The sequence below is a fragment of the Oryctolagus cuniculus genome, chromosome 3 (genome assembly GCF_051225735.1).
Source record: "Oryctolagus cuniculus isolate XC-2025 breed Fujian yellow rabbit chromosome 3, ASM5122573v1, whole genome shotgun sequence".
NCBI lineage: Eukaryota > Metazoa > Chordata > Mammalia > Lagomorpha > Leporidae > Oryctolagus > Oryctolagus cuniculus.
The window spans coordinates 12,114,885-12,131,179 of record NC_142869.1 but is presented as its reverse complement, the minus strand read 5'-3'; the positions used below and the strand labels follow the sequence as shown (position 1 = coordinate 12,131,179).

Below are 16,295 nucleotides of genomic sequence, written 5' to 3'. Positions count from 1 at the left end.
GGCATGGATTCCATAGATTTTGATGTGATAGATTCAACAGTTTTCTTACATTTCAGTTCAGAATCAATTCCAAATGGCCAGTGTCTGCCATGCTGGCATCCTATATGTGCACTTCCAATCCAGCTCTCTCTAGTATACCTGGTAAAGCAGCAGAGGATGGTACTTGGGCCCTTGCACCCACATGGGAGACTCAGAAGAAGCTCCTAGCTCCTGCCTCCCTCTGGCCCAGCGGCCATGTCAGGAGCGAACCAGCATATGGAAGATCTCTCTGTGTCTCTCCCTCTCTCTTAATCATAAATCAACAAAATGATTACTTTAACAGTGTTAAAACTAGTGAGTACATGCTTGGAGTCAAATTACCTTTTCTATCTTTCAAAAGATAGAAAATAAAAAAGATAATAATGCCAAAGACATCTTTTAAAAAGCTTCCTTTTTATCTAGGATTAAAAATAACATATTACCATTGACATTTTTTCAACTTTTATTTAATAAATATAAATTTCCGAAGTACAACTTTTGGATTATAGCGGCTTTTCCCCCCATAACCTCCTTCCCACCCGCAACCATCCCATCTCCCACTCCCTCTCGCATCCCATTTTTCAGCAAGATTCATTTTGAATTATCTTTATATACAGAAGATCAACTTAGTATATACTAAGTAAAGATTTCAACAGACTGCACCCACACAGACACATAAAGTATAAAGTACTGTTTGAGTGGTAGTTTTACCGTTAATGCACATAGTAGAACACATTAAGGACAGAGATCCGACATGGGAAGTAGGTACTTAGTGACTCCTGTTGTTGATTTAACAATTGATACTCTTATTTATGACGTCAGTAATCACCTGAGGCTCTTGAAATGAGCTGCCAAGGCTATGGAAGCCTTTTGAGTTCACCAACTCCAATCTTAGTTAGACAAGGCCATAGTCAAAGTGGAAGTTCTCTCCTTCCTTCAGGGAAAAGTACCTCCTTCTTTGATGGCCTGTTCTTTTCTGCTGGGATCTCACTCACAGAAATCTTTCATTTAGATAATTTTTTTTTTTTGCCACAGTCTGCTAATAATAACTGATAGAATTAAAAAGGAGATTATGATCCAACATGGGAAGCAGGATACACAGCAGACTCATAGAATGATAGATGTCCTAAACAGCACTCTGGCCTCAGAATCAGCCCTTAAGGCATTTGGATCCAGCTAAAAAGCCCATGAGAGTTTCTCAAGCATGGAAAACCATTTAATTTAAAAGTAACTTTAGGGGCCGGCGTTGTGGCATAAAGCCGCATGCAGTGCCAGCATCCCATATGGACACTGGTTCCAGTCCCAGCTGCTCCACTTCCGATCCAGCTCTCTGGCCTGGCAAAGCAGTGGAAGATGGCCCAAGTCCTTGGGCCCCTGTATCCACATGGGAGACCTGGAAGAAGCTCCTGGTTCCTGGCTCCTGGCTTCAGATCAGCGCAGCTCTGGCTGTTGCGGCCACTTGGGGAGTGAACCGGTGGATGAAAGACCTCTCTCTCTGCCTTTCCTCTGTGTAACTCCGACTTTCAAATAAATAAATAAATCTTTAAAAAAAGTTAACTTTAGTAATTAAAATGATCATTACTTCTGAAATGGTGACCTGCCAAAATAAAAATAGTTTAGTCTTCCTCCTGTGGCCAAAATCACAATTTTTTCCCTCCTTTTTCCTTTCCTGACTACTTATCATTAAGGCATCATGTTTTCAAAAAATAAATAGCTTTCCTATTTAAAATAAATGAAGAATTTAATTTTTACTAATTTCTTTAACACTTAGAATGTGTCAAGTTTTATACAGGACCCTCTTATATGTATTTTCTCCTTTCATTCTGCAATATTCATGTTATCTCCTCCTGTGGAATGGAGCCGTATCTGATATAATTGTTGTGAGAATGAATTCAGTGACTTGAACTTCTCAGTTAAGATGTCTTCGGTGTGGCACGATTCTTCTTCACTCTTCTGGTAGAACCATCAAGACTTTTCCTGCCTAAAGTCTTATCTACCCTCGAACTGATAGATCATGTATAACAGAATTATCTTTGAAAATTTGAAGCCTGTCGATTCTTTAATGCCTCTGTAATTTTTTGACACGTTGGCCAGGATTCTTTTGGTTATAATTTAAAGAAATCCAGGTCAAGGGAACTTGATCAAGGAAAAGGACATCTGCTCGCTTACATAATTATAATTTTCAGTGGTACATTCCAGAGTTCCAGGATGTGCAAATATGATAGGATTCAGGGCCTCAAGCAGTGTTGTCAGGATTCTGTTTCTTTCTGCTGGCTCTACCCCTGAGCATCTACCCTCATGCTTTGCTTTGCTTCTGTATTAGTTTTATAATGCTTTGTTACAAGTGATCTCAAATCTAGTGCTTTAAAACAGTATACATTTATCTTCTAATAGTTTCTGTGGATCAGTCTTGGCATAGCTTATCTGGGTATTTGCTTTCTGGCTCTCTATCAAGACTGCAAAAAAGGTGTCTGTCAATACTGAGGTCATCTGAAGTCTTGACTGGGGAAAAATATGTTCACAGATCATGTGGTTGTTGGAAGAAACCAGTTCCTCTTGGGTTTTGGAATAAAGAGCCTTGCTGGCAATCAGAGGCTGCCAATCATTACTGTCCACTTGAATCTGTCCCTAAGATGGCTCACAATGTGGCAGCTTCCTTCAGGAGAGTCAGAAAGGAGGAGTCTGCTAGCAAGGCAGAAATTACTAATAAATAAATAAAATATCTTTAAAAACACAAAAAAGAAGCAAGTCACAAGTGTCTCCCCCTACTGCCCTGCTACCACCATGCTCATAGTGAAGAGATTATCAAGTGCATGAATACCAGAACTTCGGGATCACCAGGGCGGCGGCAGCTTCCTTCTCAGTAAAGGTCTGTCCATGTGGTAACAGAGTGGACAAAACAGCTTTTGTCTTACATTCTCCTAAGGCTAACAGTCCTAGAGAAAGTGGAACCACTATCTACTTGGCATCTGTATATGTATCTGTATCCTGTTAATATTTTTGGTTGAAAACCATAGAAGCCAACTGAGGTAAAATTAATCACAAAATGACTTATTATAAGGAAATCGGGTAGCTGCTAGAATGGTTCAAAGTACTGGAGAACTGGTCTTGAAAAACCTGTACAAACTGGCTGGACTTGCCATTGGCCGCTGCTTTACTGGATTGTCATCACTCGATTCTCAGCATTAGGTATACAAGGTGTTTGTGATTGTTCAACAAGTGTGGGTTACATGCCTTGCTCCATTTGCCAGGAGGAAGATGAGAGACTCTCTACCCACTGCTGAGTCTCCAAGTGAAGTGGGACGATGTTTCTTTGTGATCCTGCTCTGAGATGAGTTTATGTGGGTCATATGGCTTGTCTAGGTTCCCTTTTGTCCACAGATGTTCAACCTAGCAAGTTGTATTGCATAAACATATTGTATACAGCTCTAATGGGCAGTTTCCAGAACTTTTTGGCTGTACTATTATTTAACTATGCCTTACATAGCAGTGAAGCTGCTACAGAAATAGTGTGTGATGTTGATGGCACATTTGGGTCTGAGTCATGTAGTAGAGGGGCATTTCTATTTTTACAATCAGAATTTTGATTCATACCAGATTTAACCATAAGCAGAATTTACATTTTCTGAAGTTATAGGCTAACTTTATAATCTGGTTTTGCCCCAATCTCTGTGTTGGATCTCGGGATTCAGAGATTGTCTTAACCGTTTACTGCCATTACCCTTGGCCATATGTATATATATTTTTTGTACCTGTGGGTATAGTGATTTGAGATAGAAGGTTGTTTTTTTTTTTTTTAAGAATCAATAGAACTTATAAATCTTTTTGAATAAATTCTATGTTTCATGCATTCATTTGCAAAGCTGTACTCCCTCCCATGCCACATTCCTGTATTAAGTGAGACCAGTTTACCAAGGGAAACAGATGTCACTTCTGTGGGGTAATTTGCAAGGTGAATATTCTTGCCTACTCTTAAAATGTTTCTCATATTGTCCTAATATGGCAGCCACAATCTAGCCTTTAGAATTTGAATTCTGAGTTAATACCAAGTGCCTCAGGCTGCTCACATCAGGGGATTTAAAGATAACAGGGGATTAAAAACAAAAAAAAACCAACAAAACCAAAAAAAAAAAAAAAAGAAAAGAAAACAGACAAACAAACAAATGAACACTAGAGTGCCGGAGTCCTACACCACAGCAGTTTTACAGAATCTCTTGGAGATGGGCCTAAAAAGCAGCAACTTTTAAAACCTAATTAAAGGATTCTGATGTGCAACCAGCATTGGGAAACACAGCAGAGCGAGACTAGAACCTGGGAAGGACAGCCCATTTGTCCATGGTACAGTGTGTACAAAAACTGTAGGAGTCATTCGCATAGTTCTACAGTTGAGACTGTTTCCTGCCATCCCCTTTCCTTTGTGTATCCCTGTGATAAACTATCATTGATGGAGATCAACCAAGTAGGTCTTTTCCTGGAAACTTAGCACAACTCCCATAAGGACTTCAGAATTTCCAGTTAAGGCACTGTTTCTGAAAACACCTCCAAAAAGCTAAGCTCTCAAGAATGTCTATTGCTTCATAACAGTAGCACATGTGAAAATCAGACTATAAACAATCCAACTTCTCTTTCGTTTTATGTTTACTTTCTGGAGGTGATATGCAAATAATCATTCATGTGGTATCCAGAAAGGTTTTTGTCTATAGTAATAGCAGATGGCAGAGTGTTTTTCACGTGCCAACTTGCGTTTATTCTACCACAGTACAATGTGGAAGTGATCATGATCTCTTTCAAATATTCTAGCTCCTCATGTGCATTTCAGTTGTGGTGGGACGTTTTCTTGCATATCAGTTCAATATGTTGTAGATTTACTTGGAATCCTTGGAATTTGTGCATAGTGTAGTCACATGAGAAGTACTTTGAAAAGAAGTATTTTTGAGGCCCCATGATTAAAGGTCATCAATTCAAGAAACATTTAATAAGCATAGTCTGTGTGCTAAGCCAGTGGTTTTCCACTGGGACGGGTGGCTTTTTCCTCAGGGGGGATTTTGGAAATTTGCAGGGTTGTTTTTAGTTATGATAATGATTAGTGGAGGCACTACTGGCATTTGGTATATAGGAGCCAAAAGTCTTAGCTGCCTTGCAGCTTGCAGGACAGCCCCTACAACAACATAGTCCTGCAAATGCACACCCCAGCCCCCATCTGTTGAAAGGATATTCATAAAAAACATGAATCTAAATTTGAAACCTAATTGTGCTTTTCATGTAAACACTAAAGGTTTTTTTTTTTTTTTGCATTGGCTTAATATACAGTGATTTTCCAGGAAAAGTGTAAAGTGAATTGTAAATGTAAATTGAGGGAGAATTGAACTTTGCTTTATTTGGAATCAGGAGTCACTTACTCTCACATAAAATCACATCACCAGTGGAACTGTGCATGAGATGTGTGTCTTACAGGGAAACCCATCTGTAACTGCCTACATTTGTCATTCTCACTTTCTTGCAGATTCCATACATAGTTGCAAGCAAAGGCATACTTTATGCCTCCCACATTCCTAATCATGCGCTAAGGCCTGTGTGATCTAACTTTTGCCTGTCTTTCCAGATTCACCTCATGAAGTACCCTGTGTACACTGCCCTAGCCAGCTACATTCTTCCCTCAAACTGTGTCATATGTGCCTCTGTGTATCTACAGTGTCGTTCTAAGTGACATTTCTTTAAGGAGCCATTCCAGACCACTCTTGGGAAAGTAGACTCACTTTCTTTTTTCTCCCTCCCTCCCTCTTCCCCTCCCTCCCTCCCTCCTTTCCTTCCTTCCTTTCTTTCTAGATTTATCTATTTGAAAGGCAGAGTTACAGAGAGGCAGAGGCAGAGAGGGAAAGAGAGGTCTTCCAACTGCTGGTTCACTCCCCAGATGACCTCAATGGCCAGAACTGTGCCAATCTGGAGCCTGGAGTGAGGAGCTTCTTCCAGGTCTCCCACGCGGGTGCAGGGGCCCAAGGATTTGGGCCATCTTCTACTGCTTTCCCAGGCCATAGCAAAGAACTAGATCAGAAGTGGAACAGTTGGGACTTGAATTGGTGCCCATATGGGATGCTGGCACTGCAGTTGCTTTACCTGCTAAGCTACAGTACTGGCCCCAAGACTCACTTTCTTATGCTTAACATAATCTGTAGTGTGTGTGTTTGTGCACACAATGCCTGTATCCCCCACTAGATTATAAGTTCCAGGAGACAGATATCATGTTTATGTTGTTTATGTAGTAGTCACTCAAAAGACATTTGAGTGAATAAATGAAAACTACCTTCTCAAACCAGCTCAGGGAATTATCTTACTTAGCTCCATGTTTCCATGTTTAGTGTTTGTACCTTGTTTAATAATCCAACATGAATAGTAGAGGATACATTGACAGTTTGGTTCTTTAGGGGAAATAATATTGGAGGGTGTCTAGCTTTTATCTCTGAGGCCAAAGTGGGTGAGAGTGGGAGTCCCTTACAAATTGCCAAGAGACATGCTAATGTAGTGTAATAAGTGAAAAAGGCGTAAGAGACAGAAAACAAGTAGTTTAAGAATGGTTTATTTCTGGAGGAAGCAATACTGTAAAGATCTTTTGTAGTGGCCTTAATGTTTAAGACTTGGAAAGTTCTATAGTATCTTGTTGATGTACTGCTAATATGGAACCATTTATTAAGATCCCCAAACTCCAGAGCTCCTGATGGGTTAAGTCTCCAGCTGTTATAGGAGAGAATTAAGGAAAGTACAGTAGGCCACTGCTAGCTGTTCTTACCTGTTCCCTTATCTTGTCTAACACTTGTCTTCATCATATTATGCCATGAGGTCATTTTCTCTGCATGCAGAGGGAGATCCTTGTCTTAGAGAAATGTACTTTCTTCTTTCTAAGCACTATGTGAGAGGGTGACCTCTTCAACTGTGGAAAGAAGTTGCCATTTAACTGAGGAGGAACTGTATAGCTTGTCATAACTTTCAATCATAGCTCCAGTTTTTCATTCTTTAACAGTGGTACTGGGTTTGGTCCGTGTCACAGCCATTCCATTTCTGATCTGGCTCCCTGCTAATGGCCTGAGAAAGCAGTGGAGGGTGGCCCAAGTGTTTGAGCCCCTGCCATCTGCATGGGAGACCCGAATGAAGCTCCTGGCTCTTAGATTCTGCCTGACCCAGCCCTGGACTTTGCAGCCATTTGGGGATTGATCCAGCAGATGGGAAATTCCTTACTGTGTCTTTCCTTCTTTCTGTAGCTCTGGCTTTCAAATAAATAAATAAGTATTTAAAATTAGCACTGCAGGGTGGAAGCATTTTGCATAACCACTTAGTCCAACCTTTAAGTAGCTTCTTACAGGGTGAGGATCAGTTTATGCTGGCTTGCTAGGAAAGAACACCATCTGATGGGGCTAATAATATCTGCATTTAGTTTGTGTAACTGAAATCTACAATAATAGATTAACCTTAATTTTGCTCCTAAGTTGCCTTTCCACCATAACTATCTCTAATAAATAATGGGTAGCAACATTTACTTGATTTTATATTTTTCATCTTTTAGTTTTTATACTCTTTAAACATATATTGAGGTCCCACCCTGTGTCAGGAAATACCCAAGAGCTGCATATCTTGAGGTCCTTAGGACAGAAAATAATGGCTAAAGATTTTTCAGGATTGTGGAAACACATTTAACTTCATATTGAAAAGCACAGTGAATCTCAAGCAGACTAAATACATCTATGATATAAATGACTGTGGTAAAATGAAAGTGTATCCAAAATAAAGAGAAAATCTTAAAAGCAGAGAAGAAAGATTAGATTGCCTACAGAGGAATGACCATCCGATTGACAGTGCAGAAGATCCTATTCCTATCATCAGAACTCATGCTGAAATGACCATGTTTTAAGACACAGAAAGATTATGAGAATTTTTTATCATCAAACATTAAGTGAAAGAATTACTAAGAGTTAGACTTGATTTTACAAAGGAAGAAGCTGCACCCAGAAGTAGGCTATACCATTACAGAAGCAATGGCATAGCAGTTTGGGCAGGGTGCTAATAAAAAAAAGCAATCTGAGCTAGTGGCTGCCTCTGTGCTATGGTTTGAGGACCAAGACATTTTTCCAGTTGAGTGTGTAAATACTTTGCCTTAGTACTCATGACTAAAATTCTCATGTTCGTGATGAATTATTTTCATATCAGGCTTGGGGTATCAGCTAAGAACTTAGTGAAGCCCCAGGCTTACTCTGATTCCAAAACTTCCAAACTTCTGTTGAGCCTGTGTAGTTATGGTCACAATAAGACACTCTGATATATTTGAAGGTGGATTTCTGCCACTGATGAGAACACTCAGATGCGCCTTCTTCCCCCAAAGCCTGGACTTCCTTCTGCCTCTGTAGCACCCCTGGGTCAGGTATAAAGTACCCCCATCCTGGGACTGGGGACTACCTTCCCTGTCCAGTTCTCCCAACCTCTGCAGGTCTGTTTCTTCTCTCAGGATGTAGGTGTGCCATGGAGGGTGAAGGTAGCTGATTTATAGAGTGGTTACCAATAGAAAGTTAACAAGCCTCTTAAAATAAGCAGTATACTGGGGCTGGCGCTGTAGCAGGTTAAGCCACAGCCTGCAGTACCAACAGCCCACATGGGCGCTGGTTCAAGTCCCAGCTGCTTCACTTCTGATCCAGCTCCCTGCTAATGCACCTGGGAAAGCAACCCATGTAGGAGACCCAGAAGAAGCTCCTGGCTCTGCCCAGCCCTGGCTGTTGTGGCTATGTTCAGCCTCCCTTACTCTCTCTGTAACTCTGCCTTTCAAAATAAATTAAGTCAATATTAAAAAAAAATAAGCAGTATATCCGTTTTCATCTATAGAAACTTCTCCCCCCTTTTTTATAATATTGAGAGATACTCAGTTTTGATTGAATGAGATCATACGCCCTTCTTATGATTTAACAAATGAATGCCTTTATAGAGTTTGAACAAAATTAACAGGCACTGTTGCAAGATTTATCTGTCCACTTATATACATTTCTTGGTCTATATACTGTATTTCTTTTTTTTAAACTTTTATTTAGTAAATATAAATTTCCAAAGTACAGTTTATGGATTACAATGCTTTCCCCCCCGCATAACTTCCCTCCCACCCGCACCCCTCCCATCTCCTGCTCTCTCTCCCATTCCATTCACATCAAGATTCATTTTCAATTATCTTTATATACAGAAGATCGATTTAGTATATATTAAGTAAAGATTTCAACAGTTTGCACCCACACAGAACATAAAGTGTAAAATACTGTTTCAGTACTAGTTATAGTTTTTGAGCTTTTACTTTTGAATAAATCACAGAAAAGACACTATCATGCCCTCAGGATATGTGTGTGCACATGCAAGTGACAAACAGACAAACACAGAAGCACTGGTAGTTCCCCAGATGGCTGGGTACATGCTACAATAAGGTTGAAGCAGCAGCCCTAAAGGAAGGCAGGAGAAGGAAAGACCAACTTTTCAACTGGAGCATCATTTTTATGACAGGTGTGGTTCAACTTAGCCTTGTGGTAATCTGTGAGTGATTGGGATGTGTGGGGATGGTGTAGTAGATGATGAGAGTGGAGGAAAGAGATGGGCAAGGCCAAGTGTTAGCAGATCTTGAATGCACACTAGTGTATTCTGTAAGCAGAGCCAGTGGATTTCAGAGAATGGCAATGACAGGATCTGTCCCCTGTGTTAGGAGCAAAGCTGATGACAGTGTGTAGGATGCACTGGCAGCAAGGACACCAGCTGTATTATTTCCTTTAATTCATTCTTTACTCATTCAAAATAGATTCATCTGGGGGCTAGCTTTGTGCATAATGCTTTGCTTTTCAGAAAAGTCTTGGCACACACCAGGGAGCACTGGAAGCATAGCTGTGGTGGTGGGAATGCAAAGAGATGAGACACAGCAGGTAGAAAGGAGCGAGATCCCAGAAGAGGGTAATTTAAGGTGTCGATGGACATACGTGAATGTGTGTGTGTGTGTGTGTGTGTGTGTAGATGGTGGAGGCAGCTGGACGTTGAGGTGAGGTGCTTAGAGAAGAATACATTTTGTAGGTATTTCTTCCTCTCAGGCTTTGAGGTCATCCAGCCAGTGAACTCCACAGGAGCATCCCAGCCCACAGCCAAGCTGGAAGTACCCAGGCCCCTAGAAGTTTGGCCACTTTGGTAAAAGTGTGCGTTTAAATCTTATAAGCAATCACACATCTTAGATACTGGTTTAAGAAGAGTGGAACCAGTTTGATACCGTAACAGTTCAAGTTTGAAGCTTAATTTTTTGTTTGCTTTTGCCGAGTGACTGAAAGGTCACTTTGCTTTTGCTGAGTCTCACTTGTTCTTGCTTTGCCTGTTAGCAGTGTACAAAATGCAGCCACGTGCTCTGCTCTGAACTCCGATAGGCATCATGCGGCAAGGACACCAGAATGGCTGCGGAAGTTCGGATTTAATTCTGAATGAAGGAAACTTTCGTTGATATTTTATAATGAGAAGCACAGAGAGAAAATGGAAGTAGTTTAATGGCTTGTGTTGACCAGTGCTTCCCTGCTCTGATGGAGCCAAACGGCTTCTCTTTGTGCAGCAGGGGCATTGAATCAAACATACGGTGGTGTTATTATTCATTGTACCTTTTTCCCCCCTGTAAAGTAGGAAAATGTTGTCCTTTGGATTGAGTTAAATGCTACTCAGCATAAAAGATGTGGTGTGGAACAAAGCCTTCACTGTGGGCTAATGAGAACAAACACTCAGAAGGGGTCTCCTTCTTTCCCAGGTCTTCCTTTTCTGGGCACCTGGCCGGGATTCTTGTTGGACTGATGTATACTCAAGGGCCTCTGAAGAAGATGATGGAAACATGTGCAGGTACATTACAGAATGTCATTGGCATGACAACCAGTTGGAAGCACATCTTAATTTTATTGTAAACAAACCAATCCCACATCTTTCTGTGTTTCAGCATAGGAATTCCCTAAGATGCTGACTATTTAAACCAATAGATGAGGTGGCTGGTACAGTTCCTCACAGTACTCCAAAAGAGATGGTGCAAATCCAAATCTTAAACCTGAGCTTTTTTGGGGCAACAAATATCATTATATGTTGTTTACTGTTAGTTTTAATTCTACGCACAGAAAACCACACTTTCCTCAAAACTGCAGAGAACTAAAGCAGTTCTAAAGTAATACACCCTTCCACAATATTCCTTGAATTAATATATGTGCAAGACAGAGTTAAAAAAGGAAACCAAACCTGGAAGGAAGCTCAAAAACAGTATTTGAAAGACTTCAGAATGACCGCTGCGTCCTTGAAGGTTGAGACAGATATTCATGCCTGGGCAAACCAGCCTGTTACAACTTGAAGCTTGGCTGCTGTTTTTGTTTTTGTTTTTTGTTTTTTGTTTTTTTTTCTTCTTTGTTTTGCCCTTCATATTGATGCCTGGTGAAAATATTTTATTTTGAAATAAAAGCACTTTTTTACACCTCTTAATTTAAAATGCTATACTGGTTTTGACTTGTAAGAAAATTGTTTTGCAAACATGTGTTTTATAGACCATGCAAGTTTCAGTATTTCATCTTTTATTCATCGGAAGTCTTCTGAGACTATTTTACCTTTTCTTGAACCATAAATAATTTGTTTTCACAGTTTGTGCCAATGACTAGTATTTTTGCAAACCATATAATATTCATGATATTAGAAAGCTTTCCACACCACACAGGCACCTTTATTAGCAGGCTGTGTTGCCTTTTGGCTGATTTTTACAGGCTGTGTGTTGTATCTGTGCTTGTCTATTACTCTGTTTCTAGTGTGTGTGCTTAGAGCAGGCAGCAGGAGTTTCACTTATGGAAAATGTCTAGTTTTATTGTATTTTACATGCAATTTAATTATACAAATCTAGTGGGGAGTACTGATAAAGGGGGAAAATGACTCTTAGGAGTTTAATGCTTTGTTGTGTGTCTCCAGATTAAGTGGTTAGTAAATATTTCTGCAGATATGTTATGAAATTTAGGCAGGTGCTTTGTTTAATTTCTAAAGAGGCCTTTTTCCACAGTTATAAAACTTAAACTCTTAGTTTTCCTTTTTGAACCGTTACCTGTTTTCTTTGGAGACATTTTTACAATCACTCTCAGTAATACAACAGAAAATATGAAAGACTGAAGGAAACATTCAGTGTGCTTTGCCAGCAGCCTGCAAACTCTGCCTTTTCTCCTGGTGCAGACAGACAAAGGATGCAGAGTGAGCTGAGAATTGCAGTGACACAGGAGCCCCATGGAAAATGTCCTGAGCACGTGGAGACTTTGTCTGCTGCCTCCTGGGGAAGAAGGGTCAGGGTCAGGGTCCTCCATACCCTTCCTCTCTCTTGTCATTCTGCAGTGTTGAGTTGACTGTTCAACTGCCTTCTATAGGGACAAGAAATTATATAGTCCCTTATTAGAAGGGGAAGGGGCATGGCTCTCCTAATGCACTTGTTGGGAGAGGGTTCTCTTTATAGTCAGAATAACAGTATTGTACAAAGATATTGAAGCCCAATCCATCTTAAGTCAACAGGAACACTTAAGTGCCTTCAGTGAATTTGGATTACGCTTTCATTGGCCCCCACACACATACTTTTCCCTATAGATTTGGCTTTCAAACAATTGTTTAGAATTTTTTAACAAAGATCATCCATATCATTGGAAAATCTGTGGAGCCCAATGACTGCCATTGAAATGTTTGTTTCCTTCATCTTTAGGCATGTTTTCTTCCAATATTGATTACTCAGGACAGCAGTACTACTTTAATAGTTCAGGTAAGTACTTTATTTCATTTAATAAATTGTAATTTTTTAAAAAATTAGAATTTGTTACTGTAGAGCTGACTAAAGATAATACTGCTTTAAGTTGCAGTAGAGAAGCGTACAGGTTTGTAATTATGCCTACCTCATGCCCGGAAGCCAGATGGAGCAGTCACCTATGGAAGATATTTGGGTGGATTAGTAAGGATGGCCATGGTAGCAAGTAGTGCTGACATCAACAGTTGTGTGATTGGTGTGAGGTCTCTCAGGCACAGTAAGATTCACATGAGACCCAGGTCCCTTGATTCTCAGCTCATGACTGTGCTGCTGGAGGGGTGCTAGGAGTTGATTTCAGGTATACAGTTCTCCATAGACCACCCCACCTGCATATTCAGGAAGATGCATGCTTACTCCAAGATGTTTGGGTAAGCATTCCTCTAACAGTTACCATGTGACTTAAAGGGAGACTGTGTTTTTTACACATCTGTGTACATAGGTAGAAAGGACTTTCTGTTAAAAGCATTTAATCTTTTGAAATTAAGTCCTTTACATTCCAGTCTGGGTTACCTACACGGTAGTATCCTGGGCCAGCATGAGCAGATGGGTATTAAGCCATAGGCTAGGCTGGTGCTGTGGCTCAATAGGCTAATCCTCTGCCTGCGGCACTGGCACCCCAGGTTCTAGTCCTGGTCGGGGCGCTGGATTCTGTCCCGGTTGCTCCTCTTTCAGTCCAGCTCTCTGCTGTGGCCAGGGAGTGCAGTGGAGGATGGCCCAAGTGCTTGGGCCCTGCACCCCATGGGAGACCAGGAGAAGCACCTGGCTCCTGGCTTCGGATCAGCGTGGTGTGCCGGCCGCAGCACACAGGCTGGAGCGACCATTGGAGGGTGAACCAACGGAAAAAGAAGACCTTTCTCTCTGTCTCTCTCTCTCACTGTCCACTCTGCTTGTCAAAAAAAAAAAAAAAAAAAAAAAAAAAAAAAGCCATAGGCTATGCAACTGAATGCACCCAACTCTGCCACCTAAGTTCATATATTGAAATTGAAATTCTAAACCCCAAGATGATGGCCTTAGGGATGGAGCCTTTGGGAAGAAATTACGTCTTGAGGGTAGAGGCCTTTATAACAGCAACCCTGTTGGCCATGTGAGGACACAGTGAGCGTCAGAATCTGCAGGCAGGGGAAAACATGTGACAGCCAGACATATGACAGCCAGAGGGCTGTCACCAGAACTGGCCGTGCCAGCTCCCTGTTCTTGGACTTCCATCCTCCAGCACCGTGTGAAGTTACTGTTTGTTGTTTGAGCCCCCCAGTCTGTGGTTCTTTACTATAGCAGCCCAGATGGACTAAGACACTTATTTAGCTTAAATTGTGGGTCAGCATTCTCTTCTTTAGAGGAGCAAATAATTAATGTTTTAGGTTCTCAGGGTTTTGTTGGCCCTATGGTTTCTGTTGCAACAATTCAGCCTGTCCTTGTAGTATGTTAAACAAGTGGGCATTGCTATGTTCCAATAAAACCTCACTCACAAAATAGGCTCTGAGTTGAGTTTGGACTACAAGTAGTAGCTTATTGATCCTGACTTAAAAAATATAAGTAGAGGAATTATTATTTTAAAAAATATGTATTACTTTTTACTGTATTTTCCCTGCCAGGGTTCTTAGCCATAGATTAGTCTACACAGTACTATTTTATGAGTATTCTTCTTCTGAGTGCCAGAGCAGCCACTGTGAGAGGGAAGAAGAGCCACTGTTCCTGTCTCTGCTTTATAATCTGGGAGCAGGAGTGTAGGCTCTATCATACGTTTGAAAGACCAAACAGCAGAAACAAATAGGACTAATTATGCTGTGGGAGTTAAATGGGGATGCATGATGTTGGATGGTATCAAACAATGGGATGACAGCTAATAATGCTACTATTTATTGAGTTTTTCCTCTGTCTCCTTCTCTCAGTCTCCACCCCCCAAGCTGTCTTCTGAGACTTCTCAAGTCAGGGAGCCTGCTGTGCCCTGCTGTGTCCCTGCTTCCTGCGCTGCAACCTAGAAACTGCCTCCAGGAGCCTTTCCTTTATTTCCTGTCTCAAGGATCAAAGTCTGAACTACCTATTATACAGTGTCAGAACATCATTGTTTCATATGTTTTCCCCTGCCTTCTACTTAATTTTGGCAGGAGGGCTGGTGCTGTCCCTGTTGCTCCTTCCTGGCAGGCAGGAATCCAATCTAGCAGCATGAACACAGTGGGAAACAGGAGGTCCTACAGAGGAAGTGGAGTGCTGGTCTTGATGGATGAGTAGACATTATGGAAAGCAATGGGAGCAAAGGGTTTTCCGGGGGCGGGGCGGGGGAGAGGACATAGTATTTGGAATTGTCAAAATGTGCTGGAGAGCCACTGATGGATTACCTTCAAGCTACATTTTCTACGTAGTTCTGACGTCTTGAATCATGATTCTCAACACTGGCTGGATAAGGAATCACCTGAGCTGCTGCTCTAGCATATCCATGCCTTGAATTCACCGCAGACCATTGATATCAGAATGGGGGTAGAGGCAGAGACTTTGAATTTTTTTAAAAGCCTCCCTGGTGATTCCAAGGGGATGAGGAACCGAAGCTTAGGAGCTTGGGGTTTCCTAGGCTCGGGGACCTCAGAAAGGAATGCTATTGCTGCTCCCAGAAGAGGCTGCACTTCTGAGGATCTTACTTCTGATTTGGATGCATGCACTCCCTGAAACTTGGTCTCAGTGCAGAGGCTTAATTGTTGGACAGTGCCAGCTTACCTGCTTCTACCTCTGGACCCTCCTGAAGAGACAGGGTGTGATGAGTAGTTATAGACAAAGCTGATAAGCACAGTCATTTGGAAGAGCACTTTTGGTCACTGGTCGTAAGGGCAGGTTCACAGCAACTTCATTGTAACAAAGTGTTCTGCCCTTGTGACTAGGAGAAGCTGAGTTGGGCAGGAAGGCTGTGATGATTCTATCACCCATCTGGTTTCTCTCTTCCTGTTGACTTTCTTTTTCTCTGTGAGGCAAGGGATATGGTATCTAACAGCTTCAAGTTGCTGGACAAAAAAAGGATTTCTTTTTTGATTGAGTTTTTAAAATCTCCAGAACAGACAGCAGTGTTCTTCTGGGCAAAGAGAATAGAAAGAAGATACCCATGCACAGACACGGCATAAACCATCACAGATTAGCCAGTCCCCAACCTTGCATGTCATCAGGGAAATTGAGGCAGAGAAAAGTGAAGTCATTTGGCTAAAGTCTCAGAGGTGGTTAGTGCTAGAACTAGAACAGGATGATTCCTAGCCCTTGCATTTTATGCTATACAGAGACATGAGATGGGTGCTTTGCCAATTTAACCTTACAAAATAGGTAATTCCATTTAGTGTCTTCTCTCCTACCCCCCTCCATTTATTTAAAAAGAGAAAGAAGAATAAGGGAAACGTGCTCCTCACACAGCACACAGGCCAGAGGATAAAAGACAGAAATAAAAGTCCCTTTTACCTTTCTT

The 16,295-nt window shown here is 41.3% G+C and overlaps 1 protein-coding gene across 15 annotated transcripts in view; it reads left to right on the top strand.

Annotated features, from left to right (window-relative positions):
* The window catches only part of RHBDD1 (rhomboid domain containing 1), a 224,936-nt gene that overhangs the window by 58,499 nt on the left and 150,142 nt on the right, over window positions 1-16,295 (top strand). For all 15 annotated transcript variants that reach the window (XR_016231410.1, XR_016231412.1, XR_016231411.1 and 12 more), the window contains exons 4-5: window positions 10,805-10,893; window positions 12,758-12,814. Coding sequence is in view for 10 of the 15 variants with exons in the window: in XM_070070119.2 (XP_069926220.2) it covers window positions 10,805-10,893; window positions 12,758-12,814 (146 nt within the window). In the remaining 5 variants the exon portion in view is untranslated. The remainder of the gene's footprint in view (window positions 1-10,804; window positions 10,894-12,757; window positions 12,815-16,295) is intronic.